The 21,906-nt window shown below is 35.8% G+C and overlaps 3 protein-coding genes across 3 annotated transcripts; 1 reads left to right on the top strand and 2 right to left on the bottom strand.

Annotated features, from left to right (window-relative positions):
- The first annotated feature begins 2,216 nt into the window (after positions 1-2,216).
- Positions 2,217-10,551, top strand: LOC108985510 (early endosome antigen 1-like). Its single transcript, XM_018957836.2, has 7 exons — positions 2,217-2,381; positions 4,358-4,476; positions 5,263-8,508; positions 8,599-8,841; positions 8,979-9,137; positions 9,318-9,476; positions 10,033-10,551. The coding sequence occupies exons 2-7, from the start codon at positions 4,393-4,395 to the stop codon at positions 10,282-10,284; spliced, it is 4,143 nt and encodes a 1,380-aa protein (XP_018813381.1). The 5' UTR covers positions 2,217-2,381; positions 4,358-4,392; the 3' UTR covers positions 10,285-10,551.
- A 4,616-nt stretch (positions 10,552-15,167) lies between these two features.
- Positions 15,168-17,067, bottom strand: LOC108985505 (scarecrow-like protein 23). Its single transcript, XM_018957830.2, has one exon. The coding sequence runs from the start codon at positions 16,730-16,732 to the stop codon at positions 15,437-15,439; it is 1,296 nt and encodes a 431-aa protein (XP_018813375.1). The 5' UTR covers positions 16,733-17,067; the 3' UTR covers positions 15,168-15,436.
- A 2,278-nt stretch (positions 17,068-19,345) lies between these two features.
- LOC108985511 (60S ribosomal protein L27) lies at positions 19,346-20,090 on the bottom strand. Its single transcript, XM_018957838.2, has one exon. It carries the CDS (start codon positions 20,000-20,002, stop codon positions 19,595-19,597), a length of 408 nt encoding a protein of 135 aa, XP_018813383.1. The 5' UTR covers positions 20,003-20,090; the 3' UTR covers positions 19,346-19,594.
- Between the last annotated feature and the right edge of the window lie 1,816 nt (positions 20,091-21,906).

Below are 21,906 nucleotides of genomic sequence, written 5' to 3'. Positions count from 1 at the left end.
CTATAAAAGTTGAAGCCTCAAGTGTATTCTAAGTTTTCATCACAAACTTCGAGTGCATTTAAAATTTCTAAAATTAAAAAAGAAAAAAAAAATCCTTTAAAATACAAATATATTTTTAATCATTTAAAACACCAATTTTTTAATTTTTTTAAAAAGAAATATTTTAGATACAAATGAATTATATAAAAATAATTCTACAAATTAAAGTAGTTTTATGCAGTTTATTAGATTATAAAATTACTTTTATTGTAAAGTAGATCTAACAGATCACATGAAATCACGTTAGTTTATGAGATTATTTTTATATAATCTCTTTATAGTTATAGCAGTCATCTTGTGATTTACTCAAGTTGGACCACACACTCAAGTCTACATGACCATGCCCATATCTATTCATTGTCGATCCATCTCTCACTAACCCTACCCTAATTCTTTGGACCTCTGCATATTTTTATCAACTTTTTGGTACACATTTAAGCACCGAATGCTATTGCATTTATTCTTAAAAAAAAAAAAAAAATCCGTAAATGCATCAAAAGATCTGGTTGGATTCAATCTTGAAATCCGAGAGAAAAATGACAAGAACTGAATCATAAAAATAATGAAGCAGATGTCATGATCGGCTAAAAAATAAAACATAAATTAGGAGGAAAGGACAGTGTTCTCACGTTTGCACGCATGTAAGGCCGGTTTGGTCGGTCATGTATACTTTGAGACCAAAAAGGCCTATTAGATTTCTTGTATTTGCTCGATGACCAATCCATCCTCCCTTTTGTCTCAAATCTCCAATGTGGTATTCTTGAATGGCAAATATTTCGTTGTATCTCTTCAAAAATAAATTTATAAAGATGTAATTTAATATAATATATCAAATCTATTTTATAGTAAAAAAAAAATTATAATCTAAAATATTAAATTAAATTACGTCATTTTGTGAATTTATTTTTATGAAAATTCTTTACAAATAGAAGTATTTTCTTGAGAACATAGTGATGAAGGGAAGGTGAACAAATGAGAAGTAAAGAGGAGAACAAATAAAAAGAGAAATGATATTTACAGTTATGAAATGTGTAAGTACTACATAATCTTTTTAAAAAAATGAGTAAATATAAAATTTAATGAAAAAAATTTAATTTTGTAAGAATAAAAACGATTGCGAATGAAAAGAAAGCAAAATGAATTAGTGGGTTTATGCCAATCATTGCCACCTTGCTATTCGTTTACCATCCTTTTCTTCGTTCATCACTCCTTTTACTATCATCATGTGAGCATGTTTTGTTGATTTCAGCGAAACTCTTGTTACCATCGAACTTAACATTGTTTTGCTTATACTGTTGGATTAAATGTCAAATAATTATACGAGGATTTGGGCAAAATGTTTTTTGTTTTTTTCCCCCTAGCACAAATAATGCTTTCATCATATTTTTATTTTTATTTTTATTTTTATTTTTTAATTCGGTCTATCCTATAATAATTAATCCTACAAACCATTGTTACTACAAAATTAAACATAAGGCACAATTTACTTAGATGTTAAACATAATGGAGTTATATAATTTATTAGAGTAATGCTCCGCACACTCATTTTAAGAAAAATTAGATCTATTATTAAAAAAATAATCTTTTTATATATGAATCTCAAATTTATATAATTTTTTAATAAAAAACTTACGAGACTCTACATTCTAAAATTACAAATATTATTTCTTAATTTATTGAGATGTTCTCACCTAATTATTTATTTTCCACTTTCCTATGCTAATGCTATAGCCCTAAAAGGATCATTAAAGCACGGCCCTTTAAGTTTTTTTTTTTTACACGAAAAGAGTAAATTCACCAATCTTTCTCAAAATCAATAAAATGGGTCTTATTAACAAAATACCAAAAAGATTATATAAATATATTTTTGAAGTTTTATTGCATGTGGTTAATATTAAATTTCCCAATTTATTAAAATAAAAAAAATAAAATAGGTTTTATTATAAAAATACAAAATATATTATACAAATATATTTTCGAAAAATTTTATAGTGATTAATATTAAATTTCCCAGTTTATATTTTTGTATAATATCGTAGTTTTAGGACCAAATAAAGGCAAAAGTTCGAATTAAAAAAGCGGCAGCGTTCGGACCAAATGGTAAAGGGCCCCACGTGCTGTCCCACAGCGCACATAAAAAGTGGACTCTCCTACTCCTTCGACTTATATACCAAGAACCTCTCTCTCCTCTGTCATCAAATTTCTTTCCTTCCCTTTCGCCATTGATGATCCTCAATCATCTTCATCATCAGTTCTTCTGCATCTCCATCTTTGTTTGTTTTTGAGAAAACAAAGAAAAGTGTTTTGCTGAAAAAAGCAAAAGTGCTCCCCAACTTTCTCAGGCAAGCGGCCTCTCTCATCCCTTATCTATTTTCTTTTTCTAGCTCTCGTCTTTTTATATTTATCATGTTTGAAGAATGATCAGGATTCAATACAGGCTTTGTCACTGTGTTTTCTATGTTCTTTATCGCTTTCGTGAATAGAAAAACAAAAAAGATTAGATTGTTTGTGTTGTGATTCTCGCTCGATTCTTTTGGTGAAGACTGTAAACCTTTGATCTTGGATGCTGATCATGAATCTTGGGTGATGTATTTTTCTTAAGAATCTGATGTAATTCGACCTTTTCTTGCATATGTGCTTTGATCTTCTGTTTTGTTTCATCTGATATGATCACTATGATCATGATCATTTCATCTGACATCTGCTTATATATATATTTCCGATCAGTTTCTCTCATAAAAGAAGGAAGAGAGATCTGGACTTTAAATAATTATTTAGTTGCCCCTTTTTTCTACTGCGTTTCTGGGATTGATGGATGCAAATATTAAGACTTGAAAGCTGTTTACTGCAATATATTTAATTAGATTATAATATTTTACTCCAAGCTTTTTCTCCCTCACTCCTCAGTACTGTTAAAGGTCAAAATGAAACATTATTTATATATTGGATGGAAATTGGAATAAGCAAAAAGGCTTGGGTTCATAAATAAATTGGTCAAAATATGGCCATTTTCCGGTTGACGGTTTTCTCTCATTTTCTAGAGTTTGTCTTTATGACGTAGTAAATTAAATTGATAATAATAAAATATTAAAAAATATGAATAAATAGGATGGAACCTCTAATTCATATTTTTTAAAAAAAGTTATTTTTAATAATAAAATATAACTATAATGTAATAGAGGCTATAGACTATATCTGTCCAGATCTGATTTTCAGGATTGAAAAGAGTCAAAAGAGTATGGATGGAGTTGCTAAGATTAGCTTGGTAGTGGCTCCCACCCGCCATGTCTTTTGCCTTTAGTGTCATTTCGATTGGAAGCCTTTGATTTAGAATTAGAGCGGTGCTACTCTGCCACCGCTCGTTTATACCGCTTATTGATTTTTAGTTTTTTATTTTATTTTATTTTATTTTATTAATATTTTTAAATATTTTTAAAATATAAGAAAAATACACTTAAAATCATTTTTTTAATCATTAAGCAGAAAAAAAAAAATTATCTTTGAATGCTAGCATATAGTGGGTCCCAGATACAACGAACGGTCCAGATACAACCTTGAATTGAAGTTTTCACTTGATTGTAGGTCGTCAATAGTTATAAGGGACACATCTTTAGCTGTCATTATTATTCACTGTTCGAAAAAATGTCTTACAAAAATAATGTTAATAAATAGATGTGTCTTAATATCGTCATACGTTAAATTTTAAAATTATTTTACTGTAAAATAGATCAAACCCATCAAGTCTTGTCAATTTATAAATTTATTTTTATAAAATGTATTTATGGATCCATCACTTCTGGCTTATGATGCTGTTCTTTTGTTTGTTTTTTTCCTTACTATTGTTTTTTTATGGGTCAGGAGGCTTAGATAATGAATGACAGGTAGGGCACTACAACTTTTCAACAGCTGTACTTTATTTTTTTGACAATTTCACCTGACATCTAGAAGTTTTTTAAAAAAAAAACAATAGAAGTCAATGTTTGGATCAAATGCCATGTTTGAATCTCAAACAGTGTAGCATACTAAGGTTGCTGTAAGACTTTTGAACATTTTGTGGTTCTTTTTCTTTTTTCCTTTGGATCAAGTGCTTTTATTTAACATGTCTTCTCTGAATGAATTTAAAATGTGAAACCGGTGAGCAATTATACAAATGAAACGAGAACTGACTTGGAGGTGACAACAAATGCAGCCATTCTTTCGATTTTTAATTTTGCTTTCTTGTCTAGAAAACAGTATATTTAAGTGAGCATACGTGCATTCCTCATATGTTGTTTTCTTATTCTATATTTGGATAATGCTGAATTTGTGAAAATAACAGACAAGCAAGTGTATTAGCTGCATCTTGGTTTTGACATGGAAGAAGGCACACTAGTGAGTTCAGAAGTTCCAGTGATGAAGGCTGCTGAGGATGTTGTGAGTAAAGCCGAAGCCATCAAGGTAACCACAATCTTATATTTGCTGACTGTACGGTTTCTACTTGTGAGCTCACACTGAATGAAATAGATTTATTGATAGTATTCACTGTATGTTACCTATTGAAAGGGTGTTATGCAAATTCATTGCATTCCACCATCTCTCAATGCAAACAACTTTAAGAAATGCACAGAAAAATCTGCTTACTTCTTGTTTACATATCATGGAAGTTCATATAGAGAATGAATTTCTGCGTTTCATACTTTTGATCGCAGATGACATGAGCATGGGATGCATGAAATCTCTATTATTGGATCTGTGAATTATCTTTTCCCCTGTTATACGTCCTATCAAATAAGCAAACTTCCAAATGTTCTAACATCTGTCGATCTTCTTATATATAAATTTGTGCTTCCTTTCCTACATTTTCACCAAACTATACTAATGTGACTTTCATTATATTTGTCAACTTATTGTTATAATGTGCACACAAAAGTGAAGTGTCTCTAATGCATGTATAAAATCAAGGGTTATGGGTCTATGGGAAATCCTGAAGTTAAAATTATTCTAGTTCGTTAGCTGATCATTTGAAAGCAAAAATTTAACCTGCTACTGGAGCTAGTATAATTTACAATTGCAGACTCATCTGAAATTATGCTGATTGAAAGGAGATGACTTGGTAAAATTCCAAATTCTTGATTGTATCAGAAACAAACAGTATGATTTTTGTGCGAAATCAATTATGCCAATAGTAGATGCATTATGTAGATTGTTTTGTACTTGATGTGGACTTCAATGATCTTGTAACAGGTAACAAATGGAGAATTGCCCGTATTAGGAAAAGAAGGAAAAAGAGAAGAGGAAGAAACCGATGGAGAGTTTATAAAAGTTGAGAAGGAATCTATAGATGTGAAAGATGCTTCGCACAGAAATGTAACAGTACCTGTAGTGGACTACCCATCTGTTGTTGAGAGAAGCACAAGCAATCCAAGCAGAGAATTACTAGAAGCGCAAGAGAAAATTAGAGAACTTGAGTTTGAATTGGAAAGAGTAGCTGGAGCATTTAAGCATTCTGAATCTGATAACTCTCAGCTGAAGGACGATGTCTCTCTGACAAAGGAGAAGCTGGTTGACAGAGAAAAGAAGTATGAAGAGCTTGAACTCAGCCACAACAAAATGAAACAGCATATTGTAGAAGCCGAGGAAAAACACAGTACACAGACAAACATTTTGCATGAGGAACTGCAAGCTCAAGAAGCAAAGAGCAAGGAGCTGATTGAAGTGAAGGAAGCACTTGATAGTCTCAGCCTTGAGCTTGAAAGCTCAAGAAAGAGGATGCAGGAATTAGAGGATAATCTGCAATGTTCTGCAGGTGAGGCACAAAAGTTTGAGGATCTACACAAACAAAGTGGATCGCATGCCGAATCCGAAACAAAGAGGGCCTTGGAGTTTGAGAGATTACTTGAAGTGGCAAAATTGACTGCAAAAGAAATGGAAGATCAGATGGCTTCCCTACAAGAAGAGCTCAAGGGCTTGTATGACAAGATTGCTGAAAATCAGAAGGTTGAAGAAGCACTTAAGACAACTGCAGCGGAGCTTTCTACCGTCCAAGAGGAATTGACGCTTTCAAAATCCCTAGTGCTGGACATAGAGCAGAGACTTTCTTCAAGAGAAGATCTTATAAATGAACTGACCCAGGACCTTGACTTGAGGAAGGCTTCAGAATCTCAGGTGAAGGAACATGTCTCATCGCTTGAAAATCATCTAGCCTCAACCAAAGAAGATCTTCAATTAAAGGTTTCTGAACTGGAAGAAATCAAGTTGAGGCATCAGGACGAAACAAACTCGAGGGAATTGGTTGAGACTGCATTGAAAACCCAGGAAGCACAAGTTTCAGCTGTACAGGACGAACTGGCCAAAGTGCTCGAAGAAAAAGAAGCTCTCAAAGTAGCTGTGGCAGAAATGGCTAGTAATGCAAAGCAATTGGAGGAGTTGCACAGCAATCTTGAGGAGAAATTGAGGCTCTCAGATGAGAATTTCAATAAAACAGATTCTCTTTTGTCTCAAGCTTTGTCCAACAATGCAGAGCTTGAACAGAAGTTGAAGTCTCTGGAAGAGCTTCATAATGAAACTGGAGCTGCAGCAGCGACAACAACTCAAAAGAATCTTGAGCTCGAGGATATAATCCAGGCTTCAAATGCAGCAGTAGAAGAGGCAAAATCGCAACTAAGAGAGCTTGAGACACGATTTATAGCAGCAGAGCAGAAGAATGCGGAGCTTGAGCAACAGCTAAATTTCGTGGAACTAAAAAGCAGTGATACTGAGAGAGAAATGAAAGAAGTTTCTGACAAAATATCTGAACTAAATGCTACATTGAGAGTGGCTGAGGAAGAAAAATTTCTGCTGAATGGCCAAATGCTGGAATACCAAGAAAAAACTAGTCTGCTGGAATCAGCTCTAGATCAGTCCTCATTACGGAATTCAGAGCTTGTGGAGGAATTGAAGATTGCTGTGGGGAAATGCACTGAACATGAGGATCGAGCCAGTATGAACCATCAGCGTAGCCTTGAGCTAGAAGACTTGATCCAACTATCTCATTCCAAAGTGGAGGATGCCAGTAAAAGGGCGAGTGAGTTAGAGTTGTTACTTGAAACAGAGAAGTATAGAATTCAGGAACTTGAAGAACAGATCAGCACATTAGAAATTAAATGTGGGGATGCAGAGGCAGATTCCGAGAAACAATCTCACAGGGTAGCTGAACTCGCATCAGAACTCGAAGCATTCCAAGCCAGAGCATCAAGTCTTGAAATTGCACTTCAAACGGCTAACGAAAAGGAAAGAGAGCTGATAGAGTCCTTGAATATAGCAACATATGAGAAGAAAAGGCTAGAAGATGCCTCGAGCAGTTCTGGCAAGAAGCTTGTTGAAGCAGAAAATCTATCGGAAGTCTTGAGAAATGAATTGAATCTGACACTACAGAAGTTGGAAAGCATTGAAATTGGTCTTAAGGCTTCTGGGATGAGAGAGAGTGAGGTAATGGAGAAGCTTAAATATGCAGAGGAGCAACTTGAGCAACATGGAAGAGTGATAGAGCAAGCTACTGCAAGAAACACAGAGCTTGAATTGTTACATGATTCCCTATCAAGGGATTCCGAGGGTAGACTTCAGGAAGCTATAGAAAACTTCAACAACAGGGATTCTGAGGCAAAATCTTTGCTTGAGAAACTGAGGATTCATGAAGACCAAGTAAAGATTTATGAAGATCAGGTAGCTCAGGCAGCAGGGAAAACTGTATCTTTGAAGGCAGAATTGGATCAGACTTTATTGAAATTGGCTTCTTTAGAAAACATAAATGAAGAACTCAGAGAACAGATTTCAAATGCTGAAAATAGAGCTTCTCAGTCTCTCTCAGAGAATGAGCTGTTAGTTGAGACCAATGTTCAGCTCAAAAGTAAGATTGATGAACTTCAGGAATTGGTTAATTCTGCTCTTTCCGAGAAGGAAGCCACCACCCAACAACTTTTTTCTCATAAGAACACTGTCACAGAGTTAACAGACCAGCACTCAAGAGCCTTGGAACTACATTCTGCAGCCGAGGTGCGCATTGCGGAAGCAGAAAGACAGTTACAAGAAGCCATTCACAGATTCAGTCACAGAGATTCAGAAGCAAAGGACTTGAGTGTGAAACTGAATGCTCTAGAAACCCAGATAGAATTGTATAAAGAACAGGCTCAAGAATCATCTACGATTGCTGAAGCTCGAAACATTGAGCTGGAACAGACTCTCTCTAAGTTAAAGCATCTGGAAAGCATTGTTGAGGAACTGCAGACCAAATCAAGGGACTTAGAAAAAGAGACTGGAGGACTGGCTGTGGCAAATATGAAGCTTACAGAGGAAGTGGCCACGTATGAGTCCAAACTGAGCAATTTACAGGCAAATCTATTGGCAGCTCTTGCAGAGAAGGACGAAACAGTTGAACAGCTTAACTCTTCAAAGAAGGCCATAGAAGATTTGACACATCAGCTTGCTTCTGAAGGGCAGAAACTACAATCTCAGGTTTGGAGCAAAGTTCATTAGATATCTTGGTAAAAAGTGCTATGATATTTTTTTGTCCCATGATGTCCTAAGCATATTTTGTTACCACAGATATCTTCAATTATGGAAGAGAACAATCATCTTAGTGAAACGCATCAAAATGCCAAGAAGGAACTTCAGTCTGTGATATTGCAGCTTGAAGAAAAGTTGAAGGAACAGAATGCAAAAGAAGATGCTTTAAAATCTGAGATTGAAAATCTCAAGGCTGAGATTGCTGAGAAACCTGTGTTGCAGACTCGTCTTAAGGAACTTGAGGAACAGTTAATGAAATCTGAAGATCAACTGAAACAAGAGGTATTCCAGTCTCTCAACTATTGCAACGATCAGGAATCTTGAGAATAAGCTTTTCATCTTCAGTTTGTCCGTTTCACTTTTTCAGTTAAAAACTTGATGAACTTTTGGATAATTTCTGACTGATATGATGGTTGTAGGTTCAAAGCATTCAGTTGGCTGCGGCTGGAAAAGAGGCAGAATTATTTTCAAAATTAGAGGATCATGCTCATAAAGTCGAGGATAGAGATTTATTACATGAAAAGGTGTTAGAACTTCAAAAGGAATTACAACTTGCTCAGAACACCCATGCCGAACAGGTTAGGCAGTGGTCATAGTTTAAGACATATATTCATACTTGATTTTACTTGTGTAGATCTTTTAATATTTTTATTGCCTGCGTCACGATTCTCTATTTGGAGATTTTTATATGGATATTCAATCGAAGGATTTTAAAAATGATTGTTCTTGAACTTCTCCTGGTTTGAACTTCCCACCAGAATGAAAAGAACTCTCAGAAGGATTTGGAAAGAGAAGCAGCCCTGGAGCATTCTCTTGAAGTGCTTGAAGCAAAGAAAAAAGAAATCATGCTACTAGAGAAGCAAGTCAAAGAGCTTGAGCAGAAATTGCAGCTGGCTGATGATAAACTGTCACGAAAGGTTATTTCCGTTCCACTTACCATTTCATTGTACCCACTATAGAGACCAAAGTTGGATTAAATCTCTTATTCTCTTCAGGCCAATTGAGATTGAAAACTAATTCTGTATCATAGCAAAATCATGTATTTAATACTGAAATCTATTAGCAATTCTTAACCTAAATTCTTATTGGTTGTATCAAAGATGAATGAATTGTAGTAATTATGGAAAAGAACACAGTCAAGGTTGGAAGCTCTCGATTAGCCACCTATGAAAACGGAACCCGTCATCATCAACAGCAGGAAATCCTCTTTGTTCCACCAATTTCGCTTTCCACCTTTACTTTTTGGTGGCTTCCTTTTCTATTTATTTCTATTTCCAAGATCACCTTGTGCTCAAAAGTCATTGATTTATATTGAAATTTAGAATTTATGACCATACACCTAACTGTGCTATCTGTTTCTTCAATTTGTCAAAGTGGAATAACATCCACTCTAGCTACACCCTGTAACATTTCAAGTGAACAACAAATTATTGCAGTACTTAAAGAGTTGCTGATATGTAAATTATGTTGCAGGGAGATGTTGGCAGTCCAACTGAACACAAGGGAGGGATGGAGGTTAAATCCCGGGACATTGGATCAACCGTTTCCACTCCATCAAAAAGGAAGAGCAAGAAAAAGTCAGAAGCACCTTCTGCTCAAACCTCATCTGCTTCAGAGACCCACATTCAAACTGCTGAGGTTTCTCCTCTCTCGAGCTATAAGTTCATCTTGGGAGTAGCTGTGATCTCTGTGATCCTCGGCATAATTCTTGGGAAACGATATTAGCTTGGGTAGTGTGGATTTTGGTTTTGGTATTCTTCTTTCTCTTATTTTGTTTATGTTTTTCTTTTCTTTTTAACTTCAAGCCAAATAATGTGCAACAGATCCGAAGCCTTTCTTTGTATGCTTTCAAACTTAGGTCTTGAGGTTGGTCAGGGAATTTGTTTTCATTTTTATCCCTTCGTCACATGCAGAGCAAAATTATAGCTCATGTATTATTCAAGCTTGTATTTAATTTGTTAATGGGGTGGAAGTTTTTCCAATCTTGTGTTCTTTGAAGTATCTCTTAAATGCCAATAAGTCCTTGGATAAAACTCGTTTTCGTTTGTTTTTGTAGATGAGATGAGATGAGTTGAGATAAAAGTTGAATAAAATATTGTTAGTATATATTTTTTTAATATTATTTTTGTTTCGGGATTTGAAAAAGTTGAATTGTTTATTTTATTTTGTATGGAAATTTGAAAAAGTTGTAATGATTAAATGAGATGAGATGAGATGAAAATGGTTGTGAAAACAAATGAGACTTGTAAAAACGAGAAAATAGTGTCAAATAGACTAATCAATTCAGAATATTTGGAGGTTTCAGTTGATGGTAAAAGCTTATAAGCTGTCCTTTGCAGCTGGCTACTCCCCCTCTCCAAGGCTCTGGTGCAGATACAGGAGATGGGGTTCATGGGAAAAGAGTTTTGCATTTTCACTATAAACTATCAAACTAATACATTGCGCCCTTTATTAAGATCTAACCTTCAAAATTGTGCCACGTCAGACTATTTTTCATTCAAAGTAATGCAAAGTATCAATTTTTGGTAGTTTAAAGTGCAAAATGCAAAACTCTTAATAGTTTAAAGGTCCAATATATACTTTTTCTATGAAAAATATTATGGTGAAGATCATACTTGATTTTTAAAAGGCAATGGCCTTTATTCACTGTTATTTCTTCGTTGAACAGTAAAAAAATGGAATGCAAAACTTCCAAGAACAACACTAGAGCCACCGCTGGGAGCTCCTGCTAATGTATTTTATGTGTGTTTTTTTCTTTTTTTTCACATACATTTTTTTAACACTTTTTAATATTTTTAAAAAATAAAAAATTCAAAACATCATTAAAAATCATTTCTATAATCACGAAGTAAAAAAAATAAAAAATAAAAAATCCCAGGCGGGAGTCCCAGCGGAAAGACTAGTATTGTTCAACTCCCAATTACCATTCGAAAGTTTATTTTCAAACCATAGAGTCCTTTGGTCATTATACTATCCGAGAAAACTTTGGCATAATTTTAATCATTTTCTTTACTGCACAATGTTTGTTGTTGTTACGACCTATAAAAAGGTATTCTTTCTAAGTCGTAAATGGAAAGATGAAAACATTGACTTCATGATCTCGGGTAGCCATTTTTTTTCCTTTTGCATAATCAAAATCAATATATGCTACTGTTTTACCACATTCTTTCCAATCATACAAGTGCTATAGTGCTACTTTACATTGGATTTTGAAGCTACACTCAGTAAGTTGTTTTATTTGTGAAAGAGGATTTGTTCTATGCTTACAGGGACATGTCTGCCATCATGGGCTGAGTTTTCATATTCAAGGGTACACTTTTCAGGTGGATTTCCTTTCCTTTTCTTTTTCTTGTTTGCATGACAGTTCTCTCTTATACAAGATTTTTCCTTAATTTGTGTCAACTGCCCCCAATTCAATATGTGTCGAAAAGCATTGTCTCTGTACTAAGTTCTTGTATTATTATTACCATCTTCATCTTTTCAAACCCTTATGCACAAGGTGAGATAGTTTTGCATACTCAAAGCATTTGACAAAATGAACGGTTGAAAGACTGATAACAGTTTGAAATCCTTTTCCTCTTCGATTGCATCAATCGAAATACTATACGTACCGACGTGTCAGTTATTAAAATGGTGAAAATTTTGAAATTCAAAATCCAAAATTTGAATTAAGAAAAAAGAACTGATAAAATGAGATGAATACTCAAAACGTTTAATATTATTATGCGTAAAGTTGTATGGCACTACTCAAAATAATTCCCAATGTGATTCAAGATACCACTTTTATTTCGAGAAGTCTAAAAAAAAGATCAAGAAGAAAGATACAAAACACGAGTTTCATATCCCTCAAGGCATCAAGCCCATCTCAAGTTTTTTTTTTTTTTCTGAACAAATTAAGGGTTGATTGGGTAGAGGTATGCAACTCTAAAAGCTTGTGCTCACAGATGACAGATTCTTTGAACCAACACGAATAGATCACTAGCTTGTTCAGACACTAGCTCAAGAACCAACTGTTTTCATATACCTTTAAAGACATGTATGTGCACTAGGGCTGTATATAGATGTAAATTCGCATGTAATATACATAGAGACCACAGTATACCTCAAAAGAATAGTGAACAGAAACCGATTCTTGATTCTCCTGTCACAGAAGTTAACTTCGACCACTGAGAAAATAGTAAATGAAAGCAGTTCTTCATCCGACACAGAAGCTCGAGCTCAAGAGTCGACCCAGTCATGCTTGGAAGAGAATCTTTGGATGTCATCATGTTTCATTACCATGTTGCAGACTTCTATCCTTGTGAAAGCTAGGATATCATAACTCTCATAAAAGTCTAGTGCGAGAGAATAAGACATATGAGAGCTATACAATATTTATTATTATCCTTAAAAATATTCTAAGCATCATTAAATGAGTAATAACTGTGAAAGATTCACTTTTTTTTTTCTTTTTAAAAAAAGTACGATACCTCAACTTTATTAATAACCCTCACTTATGACGGAGAAATACCATGGTTATAAATCCGGATACCTAGGAGTACAAATAATCAAGAAAAAAACCAAACAGCATCAAAATAATAAAAAACTGCTCAAGCACTATACAATATTAAATAGACCAAAAAAGAATTCAGCTCTACACAAATCAATTAAATCTAAACCAATAAAAATAAATCAGCCTATAAAACAGCCAGCAAAGAGAACCTATATCAAAACATGCATAAAACCTGCAAAACCGAAATGAAACTAGCCAAAACAAAAAAGAAGATGAAACGTGGAATAAAGATCACCAGCTCGCTACACCTGCACTAAGCAATTCTCAGCCTCAAATAAGGCAAAGAGCACTTGTCAAGACACAACAAACCTTTAAGTCTGCTAGGAATAAGACTATGAGCACGAAGATCCATACAAGAATTGCGGACTCCTTTTGCACAGAAATCTGCAGCCATATTACGCTCTCTAAAAACATGACAAATGCGACAGTTGAGATTTTGAATAAGTTCAATCACCTCTTTCCCAAAGTCTCATAAGTACTAATTGGAATATTCACTACGTTGAATCCAAGAAAGCACCATCATCGAGTCAGTCTCAACTATTATATCCGATATACCCAGATTTTTACAAAGTTTGAGGCCATCTCTTAAAGCCCAAAACTCAGCTACAATATTAGACTGAGTTTGGTAGTGATGAGACAAACCTGCAAATAAATTCTCACTATGATCAGGAACCACACCACCACCACCCAATAATCCAGGATTGCCAAGCGAACAACCATCTATATTTAATTTCCAAAAATCACAATCAGGAGGCTGGCAAGCATATACTTTTGCTATAGTGATCTGAGGCTTAATAATAGGGCATCTAATACCCCGCAACAACTCTTGGTCCCAAGCAGAACAAGACTTGACCTTCATAGGAACCACAAACATATTCTGACTCCTCATTTGAATAGCCGACACAATATGCTCTCAAGTGAATTTATCCTCCTCCATACGAATTTTACATTTGAAAAACCAAAATCCCCAAATAATCATAGACAGAACAAGGCCTCGCACAATCCCTAGCTGAGAAGAACCCTTCACTTTCGACCACCAAAGTGAAACTCGATCATAAATACTTTAGCCTCTCCTATATCTCACCTCTAACCGTGTAAGATTTACTTGATGTGTCTATATCTCTTACTTTGGTCCCTCAAATTAATTCATATCAGAATGAGAAATACTCTAACCACAAAGAGATTATACAAAATTAATCTCAGAAACTGAAGTGGTTTTATGTGGTTCGTTAGATTATAAAGTTAATTTTATTATAAAGTATATCTATAGATCACATAAACTCACTTCAATTTATAAAATTATTTTTATATAATCTCTTTATGGCTGTTGTATAATTGTAGAAGAATACAAGGGAGCTTGATAATATCTTGGTGCTTCCCTCAAAGGCACAGGCATACTGGACACCAATTTAATTATGGTTGTATTATGCCAAGAGTTTTGCTATTCAACCTCCACCACACTCCACACTCCACACTTTTTTAAATTTTTTAAATTTTTAATATTTTTTTTAAATTTTTTTTTGAGTTTATTCTTTTTAAATTATTTCAAATTTTTTATTCATTATTCATATAATAAATATTTAATAAAAGAAAAAAAATAATAAAAATTAAAAATAATGTGGAGTGTGGAGGTTGTGTGAATAGTAGGAGGTTGAGTAGATTTTTTGATTATGCCAATAGATTCTACTTTTAAGAAAACATGATCTTTGTCCCCCTGAACACGCATTGGATGCCCTCAGCTTGACTAGAAAGCTAAAAGTTGGGACGTATGATGAGAAAGGAGAAGGCAATCTCACATCACAAGCAGGCAGGTCTTTCACCTCAAGCAGGTCTTTCACGTTTTCATCCCGTGTGGGGAATTCACTCTCCTATATGCAATATAATTGCTTCATGGACTTTGTCATATATTTGTTCTTTTTCCGTTTTTAACTTTTGGCTAAGCTCTCCCCAATATGCCATCTTGATAATGCTATATATCATGCAGATGAGCTAAATCCCCATACTAAAAGGGTTAGCAGTGCATCAAAGGGAAAACCCACATCAATTAAATATAGTGCACCCATGATCCCTTGAGGCTACATTAATTGAAAGTTCAAATGATTTCTCTCTAAGCTTTTCCTTCTCCCAAACTAGCTAATTGATAAGAACAGTTTTGGATAAATGTTTTTCACTTCAAAAGAATTACAACCGAGTGAACAACAAAAGCTGTTTCACTTGGTGCTATCACCTTCAAAACCTCCCTTCGGAAGGCGAATGATTTCCTCGTCACATTCGTCATATCATCTGGTCACATTCGCCGTTATCATCTGATTTAATCAAAGTAATTCAGTCGGACGGCTGCCACGCCGAGGCGACGAGCAAAGACAGATCTTTCCACCCCAACTTCAAACAACCATTCTCCTCCACCAAAGTATAACCTTTCCATGGGAACATCCCGAGCAATAAGCTAGCTTGGGCTGCCGGGTTTCCCCCAAGCGAGACAGGCCGGAACCCAACCCGGCTCAATTCCTCACCCCACCTATCCACCTTGTCCTCTCCGGTTCTCTTGGGTCCACCAACGGCCAGGATGTTCCTAATCTCGCATCCAAACAACTGCTGCTCCACCATGTGCCTCTCTACACTGTCCCCACCCAATCCGTCCCCGAGCGCGTCGAACAACGCGCTGTAGTAATGCAAAGCCTCCACGAACCTGGCTAAAAAGCCGCCCCCGTGGCTCAGATCCTGTTCGACGATCGTGATCAGTTTGGGTCTCAATAAAGTCAACAATCTCAGTGTCCCCAAATCGCTCCCCGTTATGTCGTACAGGCAATGGTGCATCCAGTGCACCACTATGGCCTCGCTCGGCCTCACCCCTAGTCGACTCACGTCTTTCAGGTTTCCGATTTTGCCCACCAACGGATGGAACTCGAAGGGGAGCCCCAGCGAGGTGGCGAAGTCCCCGAGTCTCTTGCCGGTCGAGTCCAGCAACTCGGAGGAGGATCCGAACCCGGTGACCCGCATCGATCGAATCTTCTTGTTCCGAGAGGCGAGGATGTGGAACAATCCGGGCCATTGGAGGCCCTGCATTATATCGAGATCGATGATGTGGACGCGGTCTTCGCCGTCCAACGCTTGGAAGATGGCTTGGTTGGCCGTGAAGTGAGAGAATTTAACCGAGGGGCTGATGGAATTGTATGATTGGAGGGCGGAGAAGATTCTCCGGGACTGAATGAGATTCAGGTCATTGGAGGTGAGCGGAGAGTAGGTGCCGAGGTAGGAGGTGATGACGCGTGCCTGAAGTGCATGGGAGAAGTAAGCTGCGACGCGTTGCGGGGAAGAGCCGTAGGGAGAGGAGAGGTCGGCGATCTCGGGGAGAAGGTCGGAGGCGTCGTCGAGTTTATCCATGCCGACGCACTCGGCGCACTGTAGGAGGAGACCGAGGAGTCTAAGGCCGGTAGACTCGCTGTCGTCTAGTTGATCAGTCCTGTCGTCGACAGATAACGAGGCGTCGTGGGAGAAAGTTATACGCTTGGTGGTGGCCTCGTCTAGGGAGAAGTCGTCGCCGTAGACACGCTTCGTATTCATGGGAGAGGAAGTAGTAGGGTTAGACATTGGGGATTGCGGAACCAAGCTCTGAAGCATGATCGATGGAATGGAAAAGGTGTGTGTGTATGGAAAAGCTTTTAGGGATGGGAGGGGCAGGAGAATGGTGTGTGCAGAGAGTCGGGAGGGGAGGGGAGGGGAGGGGAGTGGAAAAGAAATAAAAGAAGGAAAAAGGTGGCTAGAGAGAGAGAGAGAGAGAGAGAGGTAATGGTCGTCGACTCGTTAGATACTCCGCGGTGTCGTTTGGCGGTAGTTAGTTTGTTGGTTCTTTGTTTGGTTGGATGTGGAGTAATTTGGACAGAAGAAAGGTGGTGGGGGAGGAGACTGGAGAGGCTTTGTCTTTATTTATGTTTGGATGATGGGATATTTTAACCAACCAAAAGCAAGCGTCCGACCCACACCCACAGACACTTAGGGCAGGTTTGGGGCCAAAACCAAAACATAAAATTCTCATCTCATCTCATCTCATCATTACATCTTTTTCAAATCTCCATACAAAATATAATAAACAATTCAACTTTTTCAAATCCCAATACACATTTTTCAAATCCCAAAACAATAATAATATTAAAACTTAATATTTTAAATTTCAAAACAAAACACAAAATTCTTATCTCACCCCCCAAACCTACCCTTAATCTTATCTGGTTATTCTTTTTTCTTTTCTTTTCGGTTGGGGTTCAGCTTGGCCCATTTTACATATATATATATATATATATATATATATATATATTTTTTGGGGCCTTCTTCCATTAGGGGCTTAAGCAATTGCACCCTTCACCAGGTGCTCCAACTCCGCGGTGGAATGCAGATATTCATGAAGACCCTCACTGGGAATACCATCGCCCTGGCCTGGAGGTGGAGAGCTCGGACACCATTGACAACGTGAAGGCAATGAATTAAACGGAATAATCGTTGCATTTTTATAGCTGAGAATGAATTAAGATTAAAATTAAAAATTAAATAAAATATTATTAAAATATATTTTTTTAATATTATTTTTATTTTAAGATTTAAGGGTGGTTTGTATTCGCAAATCACCTCAAGTCATCTCAAGTCATTTCACTACTATTCACTTCTATTCATCAATTTTAACTCACAAATCTCACTATTATTCATAACTCATCTCATTACTATTCACAACTCATCTCAATTCATCTTCGAATCCAAACGACACCTTAAAAAAATTAAATTATTTATTTTATTTTATGTAAAAATTTAAAATAATTATAATAATTAGATTTTATTGAAAAGAATTGTAAAAATAATTGAGGCAAATCTCGGGAACCCAGCTTCTCAAACATCCCATCATATCAAATTGATCGATTCCCTTTCTACTACTTTTTGTATCAACTGCAAAGACATGATTGTTGAGCAAAAACAGAGATTTGTGAAGCAGATTCTGATGCAAATGTCAAAACTGTCGCAAGAACATAAAAATTCTCTCCTCGCTCGTAGAATCTATAGATCACACAGTTAAAACTAATAGGCAACCAAGAGTCCTCGAACACTCTCACTACTATTATTAAAGCACACCCACATCAGCCAAGAAAGGAACAATGTCACAATCTGAAACCAGACCAAATTCTCTTTCCCTCCAATGAATGAAAGAAAAGGCTTTAATGAGAAACTGCAAAACCATGCCGAATAATCCAGGACAAATAGATATTAACAACAATCTTCACTATCGCTCTATTAACCTACTAAACGTTCCCAACATAGATAAAAGAAAAGTGCTGCAGCTCAAGAGAGTTTACACAAAAGTAATCTCAGGCTAACTATCGTGACTTTATACAATCCTGCTATATTTACTTTATAATAAAAATAATTTTATAATCTGATGTATCATATCAAGCAAATCACTTTGTGAGTTTATTTTTATATAATTCATTTATGGCTTACGTATTTATCTAGATAAAAATATATGAACATATTCGGAACTAAATTTATCAAACTCTCTCGAGGACGTTCACATCCACGAAGAACAATGTCAGAATGCAATGAAACATATCAGACCCAGAAACAAACTCATCACTTAAGCCCCCTGCTTAATAAAGTACATTTATAGGCAGAAAGCGAAAATAAAATCGGATATACATGAACAAACCAAGAGCAACCAAGCAAAACAATCGCTGGTGAAATAATAAGGCTTCTGTATAAGCTTAACTCCCAGTAATATCATTTGACATGTGCATCTTTTTTATTAATCTAAATATCCAAAGAAACATTATTTAATCAACCGAAAAGTATCTAACATGAAGATATCCACATTATCAACAAATTCATCGGCTAATATGCCACCTTTCGAACCAAATCAAGCATAACTAGAAATCAAAACACAAACGTAATCAACAGCAGATCCAAGCCCAACCTGTACACGAGAAATGAGGATCCATACAATACTAGTCAAACAATCAATAAGACCAACACCAGGAGAATCATTATACACAGAAATCAAACATATCAATTTTAAAATGGATAAAAAAAAATCTTCAAAAAAGACGAGAAAATACTAAATCAAACCAAACCCCACAGAAACATAATATGCGAAATCTCACTAATCAATGAGAATCAAATGGACATTACGCAGATCAGGAAACACCCACTACAAAACCAGCAAAAATAATAGCAAAAGACTTCGAAACGAATCAAGTAAGCTAGAAGTCATAAAATTGTATAATCTCGGCGTTGAGAGAAGAATCCATCGAATATCTCATCCAAACATGTTCAAAGCGGTTCAGAACAAATCAAATTAAACCCAAAATCTTTCTTAAGACAACTATTAAAATACTTGAAGAAACAGCTGTCTTCTTAATAGACAGATAACAAACTAACATGAAATACGACCAAATAGAAACGGACCCAGCTCTTCCAAAACACACTAAACGATACCGACCCAATTCAGAACCTGAGTTTGGTAAAGAACCACCTATTCTTCCCAGACTTGAAGCGCTCCTCTAGCCTCTTCTTGGTTTCCTTGGCAGCCGTGACCTTCTTGTCCCTGGACTGGAGGGACTCGACGGAGACGATGTCTTTGAGATCCACGTCGAGGGTGTAGCGCGTGGGCATCAGATGCTGGTAGTTGACAAGCTTGACGAAGGCCTTGACGCGTGATTTCTTCGCAGTCTTCTTGGACGAGTCCTTGCGAATGACCTTGCTGGGGTACTTGTTGATCCCGGCGACCAAACAGTGGCCGTATGGGCGGTCCCGGGTGCCGTCATCGAAGGCCCTAACGATGACAGCCTTGCGGCCGGCATACCTTCCTTGGAGGAGGACCACCGCCTTGTTTGGCTTTAGGAATTTCACCATTTTCCCCGGACAAGCTGTTCTCGCAGTTTCGCAGACTCTTTCACGCCCCCCGCGATGTAAAACCCTAGAGATCTAGAAAATGACACATTATATAACGAAGCTTTAGCTCTTGGTCGCTCAAGGGATTAGGGTTCTTACATAGTGGGCCTTGGGCTGGACACGAACTGGGCCTTATTTCTGTAAATAAACTGTTGTTATGACGAAGAAAATATAAAAATAAATTATTTTGTACATGAATTCCTTGTTAAATATAGTGATCTAAATGAATTTTTTGAATAATATTAAACATCTAATTATTGTCGGATCCAATTCATTATCAGTCTTAGAATAAAATTTTAGACGATCTATCCTATAATTAAATTTCTGTAATAATTTTTTATTCCTTGTTATGTGGCCAAAACATTTACTTTTGTTTTCTTATTTTTGCATTTCTATTGATTTTTTTGATGGCATAAATAAGTTTGAGCTTTTTGAAGGTTTGGAAAGGGTTGCAAGATGTGAAATTATAGTTTGTTTTAAAAGTTTAATCTGATGGAAAATGTAGATTTTATTATTTATTTTATATTGTAATACTCACTCTCACTCTCACGTGCGAGTCAGACTCCTCCTCAATAGATGACTCAACACGTGAAATATTTAATTAGATGTGATAGATTGTAAAGTCAGGGATCGAACTCAAGATCTCTGCTCTAGTACCATGTGAAATCACTATTTGTTCCAAAAACTTAAACTGATGGAAAGAGGTAGATTTTATTATTTATTTTATATCTTAACACGAGAAGAGGTAATACCGTATTATTTTGATTCATACGTAATAACAAAATCCGTTGATCAAAAGCTAAAAGAGAGACTTGAATATTACTTTGAAAATGCATAATTTCTTTTTTATAAATGAGTTGAGATGAAAGTTGAATAAAATATTGTTAGAATATATTTTTTTAATATTATTTTTATTTTTTAATTTGAAAAAGCTGAATTGTTTATTTTATTTTATTTGAAAATTTGGTAACGTTACAATAATTAGTTGAAATGAAATGAGTTGAGAATAGTTGTAAAAACAAACGAGTTTTGAAAAAAAAAATAAGCACAAAGTTAAAATTGGTGCAAATGATTCATTGATCCTACAACATTATCCCCTTTTCACGGCGCATATTGTCGCCACAAATACTAGCTTTCTTCGCCACATTTTTCTATTTATGTCCAAATATGTTGCAAATAAGGGAAGTCCATGCCGCATATACAAAACCAAATAATTTAAAAAAACTAATTACGATTTTTTTTACGTCGCAATTGTGTCATTATTTTGCCCAAAAAAAATTAATTATTAGCAGCGCAATTCTCGCCGCCGCAATTGTATTTTGTTTAGGTACAGATATATCATTTAGCAGCGAAATTTTTATCATCGCAAATTGCAATTTGGTGCCGCAAATGTAAGTCAGCTGATCATCAAGGAATTATTAGTGGCTACCTGGTGTCATCGCAAATGTATCATCGTATGTTGCCGCAAAAAACAAAATAATAATCGCCGCATTTAACAACTATCACAAAAGACTTAATTTGAGAGCCAAACATTTTGGTGGCCCTTTCAGGCGATATTCTCATAGCAAATAAACTTAGACACAAAAAAATAATTAGCAACATCGTTTATTGCAGTAACAACGTTGTTAATATTTTTTTTACCCTATATTGCATGAAGAATAAAATTATAGTGAATATTTTTGGGGCATCTGTTCTTATACTAGTCTTGGTAAAACTAGCACAATTAATTTTATAGGTACACAGATCCCACCATACCAATTTGGTAAACCTAGAGTATGGGAAAATGAGACTATGTACACAAATCACGTATAAAATCTCAATTACTAATAAATAGCACAATGAACACATATGTCATATTATATTTA

The sequence above is a fragment of the Juglans regia genome, chromosome 10 (assembly GCF_001411555.2).
Source record: "Juglans regia cultivar Chandler chromosome 10, Walnut 2.0, whole genome shotgun sequence".
NCBI classification, from domain to species: domain Eukaryota; kingdom Viridiplantae; phylum Streptophyta; class Magnoliopsida; order Fagales; family Juglandaceae; genus Juglans; species Juglans regia.
The sequence above is the reverse complement of the archived record's forward strand: the minus strand, read 5'-3'. Positions and strand labels throughout refer to the sequence as shown.